At 38.2% G+C, this 21,895-nt stretch overlaps 1 protein-coding gene across 8 annotated transcripts in view; it reads left to right on the top strand.

Moving 5' to 3' along the window:
• PATJ (PATJ crumbs cell polarity complex component) overlaps positions 1-21,895 on the top strand; it is a 337,132-nt gene that overhangs the window by 108,669 nt on the left and 206,568 nt on the right. For all 8 annotated transcript variants that reach the window (XM_045547880.1, XM_045547882.1, XM_045547878.1 and 5 more), the window contains exons 22-24: positions 6,030-6,195; positions 16,125-16,196; positions 17,512-17,689. In XM_045547880.1, the coding sequence (XP_045403836.1) occupies positions 6,030-6,195; positions 16,125-16,196; positions 17,512-17,689 (416 nt within the window). The remainder of the gene's footprint in view (positions 1-6,029; positions 6,196-16,124; positions 16,197-17,511; positions 17,690-21,895) is intronic.

The raw sequence follows: 21,895 nt of genomic DNA, 5'->3' as shown, positions 1-21,895 counted from the left end.
TTAAAATCTCTGATGCTCTTAAGTGATATTGTTAGCTCATGAGTGGGCCTGTTAAATATTAATAAAGAGAGGCATATTTTAAACATTTATGAAACATTTTTATAGCCATATATTACAGTCAATTTTAGTACATTAATAACTTAGTTTCCATTAAAGAATTCTAAAAGTATAGTGCCTCTCCCTGTCTCCTCCAATATCAATTCTTATATACTTTTGAAAACTTGACTTTAAAAAAGAATTTTTCTTCCTTTGACACTAGAATATCGAATGTCATTGTAATGTTGACATCCCTTGGTGAGACCGTTAAATTTTTTCATAGCCCTGGGATTTATAGAGCCGTTGCAGAGGATTTATGCTGTCTTTTACCTGTTAGGACTACTTATAGAAAAAGTCTCTCTCTGTGGGCTTTTCTCGTGTTGAGTGGTAATACGTTGTAAAGGGAAAGAGGGCTGTAGAGAGTGATGGAGCAGTTTTATATGAGATCAGGATTCTGTTAAGTAAAATTCTGAAGAATGGAATCCTTAATGGTAAAGATTGAAGGCATCTCTGAGATGATAACATACAGTTCCCCGTGGGTCAAAACAGAGCACGGATAGTTAATTTTTTTTTTTATGGATAGTTAATTTTGAATATTTAAGATTAGATGAATCTATCCAAGTTGTCAAGGTCATGACTAGGAGAAAAATGAGACTTTTCCCCCCACAAAACTTTCCAGGTATACTGCTTTTAAAAATTCACCACATTTCTATAGTTCTCTGACTACTAAATGTATTTGGAGAAGATTTATGGCACAAATAAATGAATAAATGAATGAATAGACCATATCTCTTCCATTACCATTTATACTTTATAGCAGTCTCAGCACTGCTTTGAACCAGATAATTCTTTGTGGTGGGGGTGGGGTGCCCTGTGCGTCGTAGGATGCGTAGCACCTTCCCTGGCCTCTAAGCCAAGCTGCCAGTGGTACACTCTCTGCCAGTCATGACAAAAATAAAAATGTCTCCAAACGTTGTCAAATGTCCCTGGGGGGTGGGGGAGGAGAGCGCTGCTGCTGGTTGAAAACGACTGCTTTATACTATCACGATTGAAAGGAATAGACGAGATACATGGAGTGGGGGCTGTGTGGGGCGAGGGGCAGTAGAGTAACAGATAATTTTGGATTTATCTATAGAAGAATTAATTCAAAAATCATTTTGGAGAACCTGTGTATAAAGGGCTATTCTTGAGCCTTTGGTTAATCCAAAATTATGGGGTTTTTATTTTTGTTTTTTTGAGACAGGGTCTCACTGTATTGCCCTGGGTAGAATGTAGTGGTGTCATCATAGCTCACTGCAACCTCAAACACCTGGACTCAAGCAATCTTCCTGTCTCAGCCTCCCGAATAGCTGGGACTACAGGTGCATGCTACCACACCCAGCTAATTTTTCTATTGTTTGTAGAGATAGGGTCTCACTATGTTGCTCAGTCTGGTCTCAAACTCGTGGCTTCAAGTGATCCTCCTGCGTCCTCCCAAAGTGCTAGAATTGCAGGTGTGTATCTTTAAGGAGTTTATACTCTTCATGGACTATGAAGCTAAACCTATAAATTAGTACAATTAATAACGTACGGCATACAAGATAGATTCCAAATGAGTAGTGCATTTAGTGTTACAAGATTTCAGAAGATTTCAGAAAGAAAGTAGTTCTGCTTCTCAGTCTCTGACTGCCCTTCCCTGGAGTGTGCCTGCAGCGAAGCCTGGATGAATTTGTCATTGCTCCTAAGAGTCAGTGCACATACTCATATGCAGGCATGTCTCCTACTATACACAAAGCTTCAAGGGGGCAAGGGTTGTGTCTGCTTATGTTACCGTAGTAGGTGCTCAAGAAATATTTGCTGAATGAGAAAGTGATATGCTGCTCACATGTGGTTACTCAACATTGTATCAGCTCTTTACTTTTGTTTTTTCAGGTGCTCTGTTGTACAATAACCCGATCTCCTTTCTGCTTGGATTCTTCTTGCCTTTATTTTCTCATTCTATTCTTGCACCTCACGAAGTATAAACCTTTTGAAAAGTACCCCCATTCCTTTCCTGTAGGCATTTATTTCCCTTTATCCAGGAGCATTTTTTCTAACTTCCCTGTTTTTCTAACCTCTGTGCCCCTGTTGTGGCCATTACCTAACAACTGTGGAGGCCCTCGAGGACGCGATTTGTTTTATGGGCTCCTAGGTGCTACGGTGCACTAGGTGAACAGCTCTGTAAAGTGTAACTGTGCCAAGCACCGGGAGAGGTGGAAATGTGTGCCTGTGCACCGACAGGGTCCATGGAGGAGGCAGTTGGGCAAAGGGCACAGGCAGCCTTTGTGTGGAGCAGGTAATGAAAAGTTTTAAACAAACTGCAGCAACCATGCACCCCAGTGGTGTAATTTAACAAGCTGGATGGGAAATAGCTCTGCAAATCGAGCCAGTTCCCTGTTCTGAAAACTCTGGTTTTAGACCATTCCTGCCCGAGTCCTGGTCCCACCCCTGGTCCTTCCTCCTCAGTGGGGAGGAGGCAGACATAGGCAAAACTAGAACTGTGGGGCATTGTTTTTACTGTCTTGTAGGAATAGGGGCCCCAGTGCATGGGAGTGAAGGGGATATGAGGAGGGGGGAAAAACAACTGAGATTTTCTTTAATCCCACCTGAGCATGATAATTATTTTCATCCCATCTCTGCTGCCTTGCCAGCTGATTAGACTCTTATTCTAAAGTTTCTAAATGGGATAAAAAGCAGTGGTAGTGAGTTTACTAGAAAATTTGTTCAGGATGGAGAAATGGAAAGAGTTAGCTGATACTTACAGGAAAAGTTTTAGAAGAGTATCTATATTGCTTAGTCAGAGATCATTTCTGACTTTTTGATAAGCCAACGTCCCAGTAATTACTATAAATGTATGGATTTAAGGAAGACATTTGATGAACAATTCATCATACTCTTAGAAACATGATAAGAAAGAATTTATATTGGATTGCTGAGGTGTGCCCTGCAAGACATGGATCTATGCTGGCCTGGGTACAGGTCTCTAGCCATTTGCCACAGGGCTCTACAGTCTACCCTAGTTATTTTTTGCAGTAAATGAGAAAATGACATAGATGGCATGTTGGATAAATTTGCACATTCCAGTAAATTGGGAGGGATTTTCAATATGTTGTATTTCAGAGCTGAGATCCAAAGAAACCCTGATAATCCAGAATAAAGGCCTCCATCAAATAGATAAAATATTTAAAAAGAAGAAAAGTGTGAAGGCTTACTATTTGTTCCTAAAACCTAACTGCCCAATTATAAGATGGGAAAGATGTTGTTTGTAATTTGGTTTTCTATCATCACAGAATTCTCTGATATGGTGAGAATGACAAGTAACATTCACAGGACTTTAGATTTTAGAGTTTTTCTTATTTCTGAAGCCCAACTACTTCTGGGTCCCATTCTTATGCTTAGTATATTGCTAAGGAACAGAGCTATTTTGTGGTGGCAAATCAAAATATTGGTAAAGTTCCATCTTTTTCAAATCAGGTCTCTTCCTCACACTGTTACCTCTACCTAGAATACTCTCCTTGTAGATTTTTATGGGACTAATTCCCTATTACCATCCAGGTCCCTGACTACTCATCTAAAATAACCATTTCTTTCTTTTCCCATCTGTGGCTTTATTTTCCTTCTTGAAACTTACCATGTCCTGAGGAAATCATGCTGTGTGTTCATTCTGTGTCTCTCCCTACTAGAATGTTAACTCCCAAGAGTAGGAATTTTGTCAGTTTTGTACACTTAGCTATCTCTAATTCCTAGAATGGTTCCTGGCAAGTAGCAGGTGTTCCACAAACATTTGTTAAGTGGATTTGTGAATACAGGAAAGAAGAACACCAATATTAATGTTGGATACACTCAAAGGTATATTTTGTAGCATTGACTTCTTTCCCCATTAGCCACAGAAGTAAAATACTTAAGATTTTGTGTCTTCTCACGTTTGTTTGATAGGAAATAAAACAAAGTATAGAAACTACGTTAGAAATTTTACTTTGTTACATTTCCTAGCTTAGGTTCTGCCAGATGTTGTTAAAAATCCACAAAAAGGGATACAAACCAAAAAAATAGATGTCCACAATCTTGATAAGCATACACATTTTATTTCTTATAATTTGGATAAAAGTTATGTTATTTATTACCACTGAACGCTATATAATAGTATTTCATCATTTTACATTTTACATTTCAATCATGTTTTAATCACAAAATTTGTGATAATTTTAAAATTTCTTTCTTCCAAGAACATAGTTTTCAAAGAAATACATTGCCCTTGTGGTGCCTGCACCATAGTTGGCTGAGACAGACAGTAACAAATTAATGTGTAATGTGGTAGGGGGCATGATGGAAAATAAAGCAGTGTAAAAGGATAGGGAGTGTTTGGGGGGGCTGCTATTTTCTATGGAGTGGTCTGGCTGGCTATTTTAGTGGGATGGCATTTGAGTGAGAATTGAATAAAGTAGGAGCCCTCTACTGAGACAACGATAAATGGAAAGCTCTTGAGGAGATATAGTATGCTTGGCAGTGTGAGAAAAAACAATTAGGTGTGTTTGTGGAGGATAAATAAGATAATGCAGACAGGCCCAGTGTAGTGGTTCATGCCTACAATCCCAGCACTTTGGGAGGCAGGAGGATCACTTGAGGCTGAAAGTTCAAGATAAGCCTGGGCAACATAGTGAGCCTTCATCTCCGTAAAAAATAAGAAAATTTAGCTGGGCATGGTGGCAAGTGCCTGTAGTCCCAGCTACTCAGGAGGCTAAGGTGGGAGGATCGCTTGATCCCAGGAGTTGGAGGCTGCAGTGACCCAAGATCAGGTGATACCCTGTCTACCTGCCAAAAAAAGATAATGCAGATAAGCAAAAAGAAATAAAAGTTGTCTGCAGAGGTAATCATGACTTGGCTTATAGCTTTCCAAATTTTTTCTAGTCGTATAAAAAACTACCTGCCTGCACTCATAATTGACTCCTCTCAGCTTTCTCTTTCATCCCCAGATCCTCTCTTTTTTTAAACAATAAAACCATTATAGTACAGCCTAACTCCTTCTCTGCATGTTTTGTACCTTATGCATTAGCTTTAGGTAGATGTATGTGTGAGGGTATGTATAGATAATATACATGGGCCAACACACCTTTCTATATAGGGTAGTTATACTGTGCTTACTATATATAGTAGGTATCAACACAGGATCGATTGTGGTGAGACTACAGGAGCTCCCTATAGTTTATTTGGGCAAATGTAAGGAGAAAATACTAGCTTCTCTAATTTTTGTATGAATACAATTATTCTGTAATATACCACCTAAACCTAGGGACAAATGTAAGAAGTCCAAAGATTTCCCCCTCATACTTCTCAGGCTTCTTATATGAACCACCCCCCCCATGTAGAAATCAAAATTAATAAGTGTTTGGCAGAAAATTTATTATAAATATTTAAGTAAATTATGGCAATCTGTATCCTTTACTTGCTGGGTAAAAATTGGCAAAATTCCTTAACCTGAGTTTCCTTGTCTGTAAAATATGGTTGATGGTATCTTTTCTTTCTAAATCATAGTTTGATGTGAGAATTAAATGAGGTAACAAATGTAAAAAAATTCTGAAATTTACAAAGTTATTTGTTATCCTGTGGAATTATTTTTTTAAATCAGTGAAATGTCAGAATTCCTATAATTGGGACAGCCCAGGTTGATAAGGGAAAATCTGATATAAGGTTAGATTTTTAGTAATATTAATATTGCTAAAATGTCATTTCAGTGAGGTCATACTTAAAATTGTAACCCTCTAGTACTGAACAATCCCTCTTCCTCTTCATTTTTTTTTTCACCATAGTACTTATCATTATCTGACATATTAACTATTTTAGCTATTTACTTAATATTGTGAATCTCCTACCTGGAAGAGGGCCTGCCCATAGTGGGTGCCCATACCTATTCACTGAATGACTGAAGGATGAATGAATGCGTCTTGTGTTCACTGTCATCTGGATTTGCTTTTCAGGCACGATTCCAAATGATGTCCAGGGTCCTAGCTTGCTGGACCTTCCTGCTGTGACTCAAAAAAGGGAGCAAGACTTGCCTTTATATCAGCTCCCCAGGACGCGAGTTGTTTCAAAGACCTCAGCATACACAGGGATGCTGTCTTCTAGATATGCCACCAGTGCATGGTATGATATCATTTGTCTTTGTTTTCACATTATAAATAGATTTGGGGGGACTTTTTTCTTCTAAAAAATGCATGACTTTGGTGGAACATTTAGAAAATACAGAAAAATATTGTGAATAATATCTGTATTTGACAAGTACTATGAGAATTTCACATACATAAGATTATGACATATCTACGATTTTGTATTGTACGAAATGATTACATAGGATATTTGCTTAGAGAATAGGCGATTAATTCAGAGTTTAACAACTCAAGTGAATACACTTGAGTACAAATTAAGAAGGGGATGGATTTAAGAGTTAGAGAATCTGTAGGAATTGGTGACTTGTTACGTGTTGGGAGTAGTGGGGTAGTTGAGGATGACTTGTGTTTCTGGACTAGGAAACTAGATGGATAGTGGGACATTAATTCTTCAACATGATGTTATAGGAGCATGAACAGGTTGGAAGGGAAAATGATGAGTTCAGTTTAGAACATGTTGATAGTTAAGGTATTGATAGGATAACAACAAAATTAAGTAGAATCAATTAGATACATAAATCTGGGGAAAATTGTTGAGGTCTGTCCTTGTGTGGATCATTCGGAACAAGATCAAATGTAGGGGAAACTCTTGAATTTGAATGGTCATCCAAGGGAAGCTCAAACAATAAGAAGAGCATAAGGCCAAGACTGGAATCCTGTAAAGCAGCAATATTTAAGGCACAAAGGGAGGAAGAAAAGAGTGAGGTGGAATGAACAAAAAGTGTAGAAGGAAATTGATGAGCTAGAGGTTGACATAGAAACCAAAGGAAGAGAGCATTGTAACAAAAGGGTCATCACAGAGTGTGGTCACAAGGTCAAGGTAAATAAGACAGAGACGTGTTCCTGGGGCTTGGAGCCACATGGATGCCATGGTAAGCATAGAGGAATTTCAGTAGAGTGGAATCAGAGAGTAGTGGGTTGAGAATTGAACACAAGGTCAAAAATTGGGCATCGTAAGAACCAACTAACGTTTTGAGAATCCTGATCATGAAAAGAGGCAGATAGAATGCATGTTATGTAGATAACTAGAGGATATTAATGGATCAAGCAAGAGGAGAATTTTATATATATATATATAACTAAATGTGTATATATGCACACACATATATATACACATATATAATATATTACTACATTTATATACATATATATCATACACATATATAAATTGAGAGAATTTTATTTGCTTGTGGGAAAGATCCAGAAAAGGAATATGTAGATGTAAGAAAAGAGGTGATTCAACATAGTCCCTGGAGATGGTGGAGGGAGAGGAGGACATTACACACCTGGAGAGAGAAAACTTTGATAGTTTGATAGGAAGAAGCTCACCTCCTGCACCGAGACAGGTGCCATGAACGAAAGGAAGGTACAAATGCAGGTACTTTTTGTAGCTTGGAGCAGGAATCCAAAGGGATTCTTGTCCAATGACCATGGTTTTTTTGTTTTTGTTTTTTTTTTCCCTGTCATTATTCACTAAGAATAATGAAGTGCTAGTAAAGTCGGCATTACAAGGAGAGGTATTGGAGTAGAGAATAGCTTTTGAAATAATAGTAGGAGAATAATGGCTTAGTGGTGGGGAGGAGTTTAGAAAAATATTTGCCCTCTTTTTCTAACTTCCTAGGGAGTGAGAGAGCGAGCATCACCCACTTGAGTGTGGTATCCTTGGCAGAGAACCAGAGCTGTTGCAGGCGAAGTTCTGAGAACATTGAGTGAAGAGGTCAGGGTGTGGCTTGCTTTGCTTACAGTTCATGCAGATTCCGTGGAGTGTGATGGATGGTGGGGCAGGGTAGGCCTTGGGGTGGGGTATGACAAGGGAGGCACATCTGAAGGAAGGTTCAGGGAGGCGTGGCACGGGAGCACAGGAGACAAGAAAGTGCACAAAGGAGTTGGAGGTCTTGGCAAAACAAAACAAAGATGAAAGACAGCGTGGGATTAATTGGCTTTAAATGTTTTTATTAAAACCTTAATCGAAGAATGATTTTTGTGTTGACATATGAGTGTTTTAGACTTTGATGATGTGCATTTCTCTGTTCTGCAACCTGTGACCTTTACCCAGAGTGTTAGATAGAAACTGCATAAAAAGTTGTTCTCTGTGCTTCTGTATAGCACGTCTCCAAATAAAAGGAAAGGACAGTCAGGCCCAACTGCTCTTCCGCTCAGCAGAACCAGACCAGCAGAGGCAAGGTGCTGCCAGACCCAGTGTGGTCCCTGGAGGAGCACACAGTGATATATAAAGCAATGGATTCGTTTCCTTAGGAGACATGCCTGGAAGTGGGAGAGTTAGGAACATATTTTATGACTTTTTATATAGTAAAATTATGTTTCAAATAAGACACCTTTGTTTTTCAAATTGCACTTGTGCTTAGTGTTAATAGTTGAATCTGGCAAAAGAATTCAGAAATGGGGCTTCTTCTCTAACCTGTAGAATTGTAACTGTAGAATTAGAAAAGATCTAAACAGATTTCCAAACCCACCCCTCCTTCCTTGCACAGACGTGGAAGTGGAACATGATTTGTGTCTTACTCAGTTTGATTCCAGCTTCTGAGGGGGAAGATATGCTTTATTCTTATTCATTGCTTTTCCAAAGCATGTACTTTGACAAGCTTGCTTTCTTATGCAGGCACAGGCATTTAAGGACTCCAGCCTAACCTTTGTCCTAGGTCCAGGAGATAGGTCTTGCAGTTGGAAGTTGGTTTTTTGGCTGGCTGTCGGAGTTTTAGGTTATATTTAAATCTTAGCAGGTTCCAGAAGAGTTCTTGTAAATCATATTACCCATTTTTATCTTTAAGGGTATGCCCCATAGAGTTAGGTTCATAGGTGAATATTTATTATCACTTGGGAGCCTTCCTGAGTAATGCATAGATTCCTTTAGACGATAGTCTTTCAGATAATCAGGGTGTCGTGAAGTGCCAAATAGTATTTTAGAGTTTCTTCTTTGCGTTGATTTTTGTATAGGACGCAGCAGAAGTGTGTGTGTATATGTACCAGGGGTAGGTATTTAATGGCTGTGGTGTTTGCCCTGTGCTTTTGCACCAACTTCTCCTTACCTTTGAGACAGGACTAGTATTAAGAGTTCAGATACACCTTGAAAGCAGAGATCTCTAGAAAGGGGACTGTGGGCAGGCAGAGTATGATACTGTGGAAGGAATCCGGGTGCTCTTGTTCAGAGTACACTGGCACCCCTTATTCTCAGGACATGTGTTCTAAGACCCCCAGTTGATACCTGTAACCACTGATAGTACCAAGCCCTATGTATACTATGTTTTTTTCCTATAAATACATACATACCTATGATAAAGTTTAATTTTATAAATTAGGCACAGTAAGAGATTAACAAGAATACCTTACAATAAAATAGAATGATACCTGGACAGTGGATCTGATGACCGAGACATCTACCAAGTGACTCGTGGGTGGGCAGCATACATAGCCTGGATACTCTAGTCAAAGGGGTGATTCATGTCTGGGGCTGGATGGTGAGAGCCTTCATCGTGTTACTCAAAATGGCATACAATTTAAAATTTATGAATTATTTATTTCTGGAATTCTTTATTTAATATTTTTGGACTGTGGTTGGCTGCCGGTAACTAAAACGGAGGAAAGTGAAACTGCAGAAAGCAAAAGCTCTGATAAAGAAGGCTCTACTGTCTCCTTCTCTCTTCCTAAGGTCACTGGAGATTGTATCTTCAGAACTCACATGTTTCAGTCTTTTTCTTCTTCATCTCTGTTATCATCTGGGTGCCCCTAGTGGGGACATGGGTTTTTCTCAGACTCATAGGAGATCTGCAGTCTGGATCTATTGTGGGGGCTGTTCAAGTCTGTCCCCTGTTGTTTATAGCTATATGACCCTGAAAGGGGTTCCCTTGTACTACCTGTATTTCCTGACCTGTAAAGTAGGTAGTTCTACAGGTTTAATAAGAACACATATAAAGGATTTATACAATTTTATTTAAGTATATGTCAATAAAGTTGAAAAACAATACATATAGGAGGCTGAATATAATGCCTGGCCCACAGTGAATGTTTAATAAAAGGTTGACAGGGATGGGGGTGGCAGGGACACTGATAGGTTCATAGGCCCTGACGTGTGCCCAGGGTGGTATCCATTATTGCTGAGTTTATTAAAGCACTCAAAAAGATGGTAGTTTTTTGTTTTTTTTTTTGTGAGACAGAGTCTCACTCTGTTGCCCGGGCTAGAGTGAGTGCCGTGGCATCAGCCTAGCTCACAGCAACCTCAAACTCCTGGGCTTAAGTGATCCTCCTGCCTCAGCCTCCCGAGTAGCTGGGAGCACAGGCATGTGCCACCATGCCCGGCTAATTTTTTTCTATATATTTTTAGTTGTCCAGCTAATTTCTTTCTATTTTTTTAGTAGAGATGGGGTCTCGCTCTTGCTCAGGCTGGTGTCGAACTCCTGAGCTCAAACGATCCACCCGCCTCGGCCTCCCAGAGTGCTAGGATTACAGGCGTGAGCCACCGTGCCCAGCCTAGATTTGTTTTTTTTTTTTTTTTTTTAAGTAATAAGATAGGCTCAATCCCAGCCAAAGTGTCAGTCTGGGAAGATGAACTTGAGATGAAAGACTTGTATTTAAAATGCAAAAAAAAAAAAAATTGCATTGTAAGGTATAATAGGTAAGGTATATATAATAGGATACAAATGAACAGAAGTGGTTTCAGGTATTGGATACTTTGGGAAGCGAAACAGGAGGCAGGGCGTCGTAGTTGGGGAAAGGATTAATTGAGTTAATGTTATATTTTAAGCCCCTACAAAGTGCCTGGCATTTAGTGCTTTCTAAATAAATGGTGTTTATCTAATAGGTTTACTTTTGAATTAAACTGCCAAAAATTATGTGTAAATTCAGAGCATTGGTGGGAGTTGGAGGATAAGGGAGAGAATGAATTTGTGCATTTCAGAGAGAGGGCTACTCTGGAGTGTTTGAGTTGGGAGGACAAAGGGAAGATTTCCAGGGAGCTGTGGCCTGGGTCTGTGACACTTTCCAGTTCTTACCATGCTGTTGCAGCTGTGGCCCACACTGCGGATGAAGATGAATGTGAAACATTAGGAGAAGAGGTACAGAGAAATATTACACTAATGCCTTTCAAAATATAATTAGATCTTTGATTAGTAATCCAGGACCTACAGAAGGCCAGAAGAGAAGGGCAGTTGACCTGAGAAAGCTACTTACTCTTATGGCTTGAGCTTCTGTTTCGTAACAAAATTCCTAAACGCTATTTTGCGTATTAAAATAAAAAGCACAAATTTTAAAGTACAGTTTGCTGAGTTTTGATAAATGTATGTCTTCATGTTACCTACACTCCAATGAAGATATGGAACATTTTCATCACCCAGAAAGTTCTCCCCCACCCCTTTGTGTATCTTGTGCCAGGCAACCACTAATCTTATTTTCTAACACTGAGAATTAGTTTTCCCTGTTCTAGAAAGCATGTAAATGTAATCATACAGTATGTATTTTATCATGTCTGGCTTCTTTTGCTCAGCATAATGTCTGTGTCATTTTAAATGTTAATGTAAGGGAACGCCTAATTCTTTATATACTGATATCAGGTAATAATTTGCTTTGCACCTTCAAAATCCTATAGAACATCTGTATAAGTAACTCTAGTAGTTTGGCAAACACAGTGCCTATTCTCCCTGGTTCTAAACGCTCATATCCCCTGTGGTGTGTCACAGAATATTGCCATATATAATCTGTATAGAGAAAAAAGAAATCTTGAGATCATGTAGTCACAATCAGGGCTCTCTCTGCTTCCATCATTTTCAGGCACCAAGTTTACTTGACCCTTGTAGAGCTTAATATATAGAAATTTTATATCAGAATAAGTATTATTAAAGACGCAAAGTCACCTTGGGTATCTGGAGTCATCTGAGTTTTGTATCACGTTGAAAATTTTATTTGCAAAGAATTTGTATATCCTGATCAAGTGTTACTATTAATACCCACGTGTTTACTAATGGGGCACTCCATCTTTCCCCCCAAATCTATAAACAATAGCTTTGGGCATTTGTTATAAAGGCCTGAAATAAAAAGCATTGTTTCTGTTGGATGGTTAATTCCTTTGGGGAAAAATTGGTTATAAAACTCTGGTTGAGGCCGGCTGTGGTGGCTCACGCCTGTAATCCTAGCCCTCTGGGAGGCTGAGGCAGGTGGATCGCTGGAGGTCAGGAGTTCGAGACCAGCCTGAGCAAGACCCCATCTCTACTAAAAAATAGAAATAAATTATCTGGACAACTAAAAATGTATATATAGAAAAAATTAGCCAGGCATGGTGGCGCATGCCTATAGTCCCAGCTACTTGGGAGGCTGAGGCAGTAGGATCGCTTAAGCCCAGGAGTTTGAGGTTGCTGTGAGCTAGGCTGACGCCACGGCACTCACTCTAGCCCGGGCAACAGAGTGAGACTCTGTCTCAAAAAAAAAAACAAACAAAAAACAAAACAAAACAAAAGACTCTGGTTGAATGAAATGTTCAGTTTATTTTTTTAAGACTTTATTTTTTTAAAGCAGTTTTAGGTTCACAGCAAAATTGAGAGGAAGGTACAGAGATTTCTTATATACCCCCTCCCACCCCATGCCTACCCCTCTACCAGAGTGGTACGTTTGTCACAATGATGAATTTAGACTGACACATCATCACTCCGAGTCCATAGTTTACGTTAGGGTCACTCTTGGTGTTGTATGTTCTGTGGATTTGGAAAGTTCGGTTATTTTAAGATTTGAGATTCTAACTGATTAAGCTCTTGGTCATATTTAATCACAGTACAAATTATAAAATTTGCCATTAGAAGTCCCTTGTTAAAGTTTCATATATGTTTCTGCAAATTTATATCTTAATATGTACATAAGTATTTTATTTTCTCAGTTAAACTTTAATTGGGGTTAAAATTATATGCATTCCTCAATGTAAAGCGATTGCATTAATTTGTATAGTTGCTCATCTTTTGTGGCTGTATTTCTAAGACTAATCACGTTATCTGGATAAGCTTTCACAAATTTTATCTCTTGTTAAATATGCAATAGTTTGAATAAAATATGTGTATCCCAGATCCCAGAAGAAAGGTAACATGCCATGAAAAAGTCAGTGAGTCTCTTCCACCAGAATAGTCCTTTTGTTACATACTTTATCAAAGAAAGCTAAACTTTTTCATATTCTAGACAGAATATGTCTCTTCTGAGTTATATATGAGAGTCGGCAGTTCAGGAGATTTTTAGTGTTTACTTTTTAAAATAGAAAAACAAATAGCTCCTATTATTTGTTAAGGCTTGGTTTCTCTTCTATTTTAGGTTGTTTAAAAAAAAAAAACTAAAGCATTTAAATCCTTTAATGATCGTATAAATGTGCCATAGTAAAAATACTTGCCTTTTTTTCCCTGTACTGCCTATCATGATTTGGGGTACAGGAAAGTGGAAAATGGGGAGGAGGAAGATTTCAGTGTTGTTTTGGTTTTAGTTTTCAATTTTACTTCAATTAATAATTATTTAAAGGAAAATTCTAAGATATAGCAGAACATGAAGATATTCCTTGCAGTAATGTCCATATTTCAAAAAACAGGATATAATCTAAGTTCATTGTATACTGGAATAGCAGATAAATTACATCAATACCATGAACTATTAAGGGACTACTAAATAAAAAAATGAAAAAGATTTCGATAATATTTAGGGAAATGTTGATATAAATTCAAGTTAAAAAATTATAAAGGAAATGAATGTTGGATGAGGCTCAGTTAGATGCCAGTCATATCTTATTTAATCCTTATCACTATTGCATAGATCACCAAAATATGAAAGTTTGTGCTATGATCACAACTATCCAATGCCTATATATGTGCACATGTGCAAAGAATGATAATGTGATAGGGTAAAGTGACGATAGTTCATTTAAGTGGGTGGAATCATGGGTGTTTCATTGAAGTATTGCATTCAGCTGCTCGTGAACAGAAAACCCCACTTAGTGTGGCTTAACCAAACAGCTTAATTTTTTTTTCATGTAAAAAGTCTTGAAGAAGGTGGTTTTAGGATGGTATGGTGCTACTGTCATCAGGGTCGTAAGTACCTTCTTCCTTTCTACTCTGTTGTCCTTAATGTATGGCTTTAGTCCTCATTGTTTCTTTAGGACTTGAAGATGGATGCTTCACCACTAGTATCACCTCTGCGTTTTAGGCAAGAAGAAGGGGAAGGCATAGAGCAAACGGGTTCTGCCAGCTGATTCTCCCTCTCTTTGATGAGTTTTCCTGGAAATCTCATCCCAGGACTTTTGCTTCCATATCACTGATTAGAACTGTGGAACAGGGTTCCCATTAGCTAAAAGTCCACAAAATGTATTTTCTTCAAAGCTGGCATAATGCCACCTGGAATAAAAGAGGGGTTATGTTGGTAAGGAAGAAGGGGAGAAAAAGACATTAGATAAGTAACCAGCAAGCATTTGCCAAATTGTTTTTCCCTGAATACTGTGATACTTTGATAGCATTTTATACTTTCATAGAGAAATTAGACTGGCTAAGGTAAGAAAGATGTCTGGTAGTGAGTGAAATATTAATGATCCCAATTTCTTAACTGGTGTTTGGGTTGGCTTTCTCCTTTTCACATGGCCTTAAGACTGTTTTATCTTAGAAAGTCCATAGAGGGGCAAGAAGGTGGAGTTTTGCTGTTTTTTACAGGCCTTATTTGAGCGTTCAGAGAAAAATGGAGCATTGAAACTTAGCGCTGAAACAGATTTGGACCCATGTGGAGAGCTTGTGAGGTTGTGTAGTATGTCTGAGCCTTGTCTAAGCCTTAGTTCCTCGTGTGTAAAATAATAATATGACCTGCTGTGCTTACTTTAGAGGGTGTTTATGCAATTGTGATGGAAGAGATGGTGCCACATTTTTATATAGAGTAATGCAATTTACAATATCAGACATATTTCATTTGATGATCCAAAGTCACATACCTATTTCACAGTACAGGTTAGACTTGAACTTAAGATGCCTGATTTTTCTTCCAGATAATATATGGTAATGTCTTTCTGTACCCTTTTTAGATCACATTACTCTTGTAACTAATTAAGTATAAATGTGTAAACTGAAAAGTATTACATAACCATACAAAATATTCATGAGATATAAATGACGGCAATTATTTAGGATTAGAGTTACTGGAAAATCTAGAAAGAGGTATCATGTTTACCTGTGTATGTTGATTTATACTTGATATATATGACACATGTCAATTTATATCTGTTAGCTAGTCAGTCCATAATAAGTTGTAAGGAATATATTTTATATATTGATAGAGAAACAAATGTGAAATTGTACAAATCAAACACATATTTTTAAAAAATAGCCTCTAGAGTGTCACCAATAGAAGTGTTTATAGCGAGGCACAGTGATGGATGCCTGTAATTCCAGTGATTTGAGAGGCTAAGGGGGAGGATCGCTTGAGACCAGGAGTTTGAGACCAGCCTAAGGCAAGCGCGAGACCCCTTCTTCTAAAAACAATAAGAAAAATTAGCCAGGCACGGTGGTACTCATCTGTAGTCCCAGCCAATCTGGAGGCTGAGGCAGGAGGATCACTTGAGCCCAGGAGTTTGAGGTTATAATGGGCTATGATGATGCCACTGCACTCTAGTCTGGGCAACAGAGTGAGACCCAGTCTCAAAAAAAAAAAAAAAGAAAAGATTTATAATAATTCTATGATTTTCTGGTGCTAGGTGGGGATTTGGATTTGTTGAATGTTAAAGCAATAAATTTTTGCTTTACATATTTATTGATGTGTGTATTTTAAAAGCTTAAAAATTAAGAACTATTTAACTGCTTACAGATTGTGCAATTTCAAAACTTTCCAAGAACCTTTAATAATAACAGCGTGTCTTGTAAGTTGTGTGCATTTTTTTTCTTTCTCCTTCCTCAGTGAGTTACCTGAGAGAGAAGAAGGTGAAGGAGAAGAAACTCCAAACTTCAGCCACTGGGGTCCACCGAGAATGTATGTGGATGACATTACTGACTTTCTCAGTAGGGGCTTAATCAGTTGCTGTTTTCTTTAACTCAACAGAGCATCATTGAGTCATACTCTAATGGTTGAGGAACTGGGATAATTACATGGAAGCTGGCCTAAATTTTAGCTTCATTTTGTCTTATCTAGAGATTTTTAGCCAGACAAAAAACTATAACCAGTATTAGGAAAATCTTTGATACTCTTGCAGAGAAAGCAATTTACAGATGTCCTTGTATGGTAGTAAACTGATGGACCAAGTACAGTTTATCACTGTGTTATTAAGCAAGTCAGATAAAGCTGCCTTGAATACAATAAAGCTGCTTTTTTCTAGACAGCAACAATAGCTGAAGCTTCTAGTATATATCAATTTATCTCTGCCTTCCTCCCCTGGTGGGGGGAAGTCCAAGCTAGTGCTAACAGAATATGTTGGAAACCCATCTTCCCTTGGATTCATTGTAGTTTTAAGAACTCACCAAGACTGCACTTTAAGATGATAAAAAGTCTTCCTTTAGCTACTGTCTCTAATCTTTATGCATTATTAATTCCACCACCTCCATCCAACGTGTTTTTTTCATGTAATTGAATTCTGAGTTTTGTCTTAAAAACTCTTTGCTATTTTCTGACTTACTTTTAAATTATTGGCCACATCTCTGCAGTTGAAGCACAATCTATAATACTTTGAGGGGGATAAGTTTCATTCCCTATTTTCTTTTTAAAAGTGACATGGAGGTAGGAAGAAACGAAAACCTTCTAGCCTTAGGAGCAAATAAAATCTGTCCTCTTATTAAAGAACTAGAGTTAAACCTGCTGACTGGGAAAAGCAGCTTGGGCAATGAGCCTCTCAGTGGCAAATTAATTTTATTCAGAAAGTCTCTGCTTTTTTGCCAAAATGATATATGTGGCTTTCTTGATTTTTTTCACCCATTTGTTATTTCCTCAGTCCATTCTTTGCTAACATTGTGGATATAAATGGAAGGGACTAATCACAGAAAATATATTGTAATAAGAGATGGGAACACTAAGGCCTAACTAAATCTTCTCTGAATATTGAGTTATATTTATTGTTTTAGAAATCTATCCATTTCACAGTTGAAACTTCTGCATATCATGAATTATTTATAGCATCTTATAATTTTGGAACTAGGTAAAATTTATATAACATTTAAAAAACATATTTAGAAAATTTATTTTTATATAATAAAATATGTCACAAGGATTTGGTACAAGCTAAATACTTACAGTGACAGCCTAACAGATTAAATTAACTTGTTAATGAGTGAGTTTTGTTTTTTTCTTTTTATAGTGTTGAGATTTTTAGGGAACCCAATGTGTCTCTTGGTATCAGTATTGTTGGTGGACAAACTGTTATAAAACGCCTGAAGAATGGAGAGGAGCTTAAAGGTATATTTATCAAACAAGTTTTAGAAGACAGTCCAGCAGGAAAAACAAATGCACTTAAAACTGGAGATAAAATCCTTGAGGTAAATGATATTAAAGTTCTATTTTTGTTTGAAACATACCCAGAAGACCTTTCTTCTGTTGGGGAGTATGTGTGTACAATTAGTGTGCTCTATTTATATGCCTTAGTTTGTACGTTGTATGCACAATTTACAAGTTTCTGAAGTAGGACAGGGTAAGCAAATAAAGTGATAAAACAAAAACCTCAGTTGATTGCAAAAAAAAATAATTTAGCTAACAAAGGGCTCTATATAGAATGGGGCAGATGGTGGGCATTATGTTTCTCCCACAGTCTTTAATGAGCTCTAAATTTTTGTTTTTAAGCTCTAAATTTTATAATTGTGTGTCAGTGTAATATCTATGCTTGTTTAGAAAAAGGAGTTGACCCCCCCACTGGGGGAAGGGTGGATCCATGGTTTGCATGTGATAGGCTTTGTAGGAGCCAAGTTTTAAAGGCACATCAAAGCACTGAGAATGCCCTGAGGTCTGAATGTGATACATTTCTTTACATTGGGTTTATTGGGTGGCACCACAGTAGGTATCTCCAATCACAGTCTGCTTGTTCTTGATATGCTGCTAACCATCAGCCATGGTGTTTCAGTTCTAACAGAAAGGAAAGAACCCTGGAGTTCATGAAGGCTGGACTCTGTCCTTTCAATTTACTATGTATTCTTAGACAAATTATTTGACCCACCTGAGACTTTAGACCCAATAGCATTTTTGTGAGGATTAAATCAAAGAATTACATAAAGCTGTTCTGTATATGCAAATGTTGAATTATATTTGTGCTGCAAAATGCTTAAAAATTTTTTTAAGCCCGCTGATAATATGGCAGTGAAGACAATGACCAAAAGCCCCTTCCCTTATGGTGTTTACATGATAGTGGGGGCGGGGATAGAGAGTGAAAATAAGTGATCCGTAGAATGTTAGATTGTAATAAGTAGCTAGGGAGAAAAATAAAGCAGGGGAGAAGGGTAAGGAGTGCCAGCGTGCTATGAAAGCATTAGTTGGAATTTTAATAGATTTGTTGTGGAAGATGATACTGGGACAAATTTTCGGGGAGGAAGAAAGTGAGGAAGCTGAGGTAGGAGCTTTCCTGGATGTGTGCTCAGGGAGCAGCAGGAAGGCCAGCGTTGCTGGTGTGGAGTGAACACAGGGTAAGGCAGGAGAGGCAAGGCTTGCGGAGTAAGGAACCACCTCGTGCAGAGCTTGGGAGGCCTGGAACACCTGCCCTAAACGCCATGGAAATCTGCTGGAGAGTTGTGAGCACATATATGATGCCTAAAAGGAGTATTCTCACTTCTGGGGAACGGGTGGAAGCAGGAACTTCAGCTGGAAGGCTGTTGCAGTCATTTAGGAGAGACACAATCACAATTATGGCCCAGACCAGCAGGAGAGCAATGGAGATAATGAGACATGGTCAGATTGTGGGTCTATTTTGCAAGGAGAACAACACGTCTTACTAACAGATTGAATGCAGAGGAGAAAAAGAGTGAAAGATAATTTAAAAACTTTTTAGCTGCAAGAATAAAAGGTAGAATTTCCATTTACTGAGACAGGGAAGACTACAGGAAGAGCAGATTTGGGGAGACACGTTTTGGGTATGTTGAGTTTAAGGTGCCCTTTTGACATCCAAGTGGATGCACTAGGCAGTTAAATAAACACACAAGGAGTTCTATATCCTTGCCAAATTTTTCCCCCTCAGTTTCAGTTAGAGGTGTGTTTTTGTCTCTTATTGTGATTATGGATTTGTTCATTATTCTTAGTGATTCTGTTTTTGCTGTATATATTAAAGGTTTTGTTGTTAGCTTCATAGAACTTCATATCTCCTTAGTGATTTGTTTTTGACATTATGTAGTTTTCCTCTTTATTCCTATTAATTAATTTTTGCCTTAAATTCTATTTTGTTAATATTGGTAATCCTGCTTTCTTTTAGTTAGTAATTTACATGGTACATTTTTTTAATTCCTTCCTTTTCACCATTCTTTGTCATTTTGTTTTAGTTGTAGTTTTTGTCAGCAACATACAACTGCCATTTTGCTTTTTTAAAATCTAAATTGATAATCGAGTAAATAAGTGAGATTAATTCATCTTTTACTTTGATGACTGATCTATTTGAACTTAATTTTTAAATATTGATTTTGTATTTTGTTTTATCTGTTTTCCTCTTAACTTTGTATTTTGAAATAATTACAGATCCATAGAGAGAAGTTACAAAGGAATGTACAGGGAAGTCCCATGTACCCCTCCCTCAGGCTTCCCAAATGTTAATATCTTACACAACTGTGCTGCAATATCAACACTAAGAAATTGACATTGGCTCAATGCATAGAGTTTATTCAGATTTCACCAGTTATGCATGCATTCATTTGTGTGTGTTTGTAGCTCTATACAATTTTATCACGTGTCAAACCTTGCATGTGCACCATCACATTCAAGAGACTCACCTGTATCATTACCACAAAACTTCCCTTCCCCTCCCTCCTCCGTCCCTAACCTCTGGCAACCACTAATTTGTTTCTCCATGTCTGTAATTATGTTATTTCACAGTTGTCACATAAATGCAATTATGTGTTATGTATCTTTTTGAGATTGCCTTTAAAAAAAAAAACTCAGCATGATTTCCTTGAGGTACATTCAATTTGTTGTGTGTATCAATAGTTCATTCCTTTTTATTGCTGAGTAGTTCTCTTAGTCCATTTAGGCTGCTGCAACAAAATACCATAAACAGAGAAATTTATTTCTTACTGTTCGGGAGGTTGGGAAGTCCAAGATCTAGGCCTTGGCAGATTGTGCTTGGCTTGGCAGAATGAGCACCTGCTTTCTGATTCATAGACGGTGCCTTCTTACTGTGCCCTTACGTGGTGGAAGGGACAAACTAGCTCTCTTGGGCCTCCTTTATGAGGCCACTCTAATCCCATTCTTGAGGGCAGAGCCCTCGCGACCTAATCACATCCCAAAGGTCCTACATCCTAGTACCTTCACCTTGGGGGTGAAGATTTCAGCATATGAATTTTTGGCTGGGGAATACATACATTCCAACTATAGCAATACCTACCATTCCATGATATGGAAGTACCAGTTTGTTTAACATTGACCCATTGAAAGACACTTGGGTAGTTTCTAGTTATTGGCTATTATAAATAAAGCTGCTATAAACATTTATATACAAATTCCCGAGTGAAAATAAGTCTTCATTTCCCTGGCATAAATACCCAAGAATGTAATTGCTGGGGTTTATGCTAAGTCCATTTTTAGTTTTGAAAAGAGCTGTAAAACTGTTTGCATGTCTATACCATTGGACATTCTACCTGGCAATGCATGAGTGATTCAGTTTCTCCACATTCTCACAGACATTTTCCTTTTACTCTCACACTCAACACAGAACACTTCTGTGACCAGATATGGGTTTTTTCCCCCTCACACCAACCAGTTCTCCAGTGGACACCAACAGGATGTGTTATAATTTGGTTCAATTCTGACACTATGTACCTGGAATTGGTGTCAGATCCCACAGGTTGGGGACTCAGTCCCACAAGACTGTCCCCACTGCAGATGCCAATCACAGGTAGTAGATTGTTACCTCTACTTCTGACCAACCAGCTACAAACAGGTTCCCACAACCCTCTTTTTGGATTCGATTAATTTGCTAGGACAGCTCACAGAATTCAGGGAAACACTTACATACACTTACCAGTTTATTATTAAGGATATTACAAAGGCTACAGATGAACAGCCAGATATAGAGATGGATAGGGGCAAGTTATGGGGTGGTGTAAACTTACGTGCCCTCTCTAGGCGCACGACCCTCCTGGCACTTCCACGTGTTCAGCAACCCAGAATCTTACAGTCGTTTAAGAATTTTTACAGAGCTTTATCTCCAGCCCCCCACCTTCCCTTCCTTCCCCACCCCTCTGAGTAGAGGCTGAAAGTTCCAACCCTCTAATTCTCTAATCACTTGGTGTTTCTGGTCACTGGCTTCTAAGAGCTCTACCCTAAGCTACCTCATTATCATAAACTCAGGTGTGATCTGAATGGGGTCTTTATGAATAACAGAAGACACTGCTGTCACCTAGGAAATTTTAAGGGGTTTAGGTACTCTGTGATTGGAACAAGGGCGAAGACCAAGTATTAATATATATCATATCATATCACAGGCACTCACATCCGAGTCCCTAAGCTTCTCGTATGCTCACTTTCCTCCTCAACCTGTTCACCTTCAGGGGCTG

The sequence above is a fragment of the Lemur catta genome, chromosome 3 (assembly GCF_020740605.2).
Source record: "Lemur catta isolate mLemCat1 chromosome 3, mLemCat1.pri, whole genome shotgun sequence".
NCBI classification, from domain to species: Eukaryota; Metazoa; Chordata; class Mammalia; order Primates; family Lemuridae; genus Lemur; species Lemur catta.
Note: the sequence above shows the minus strand (reverse complement) of the source record. Positions and strands in the feature narration are given on the sequence as shown.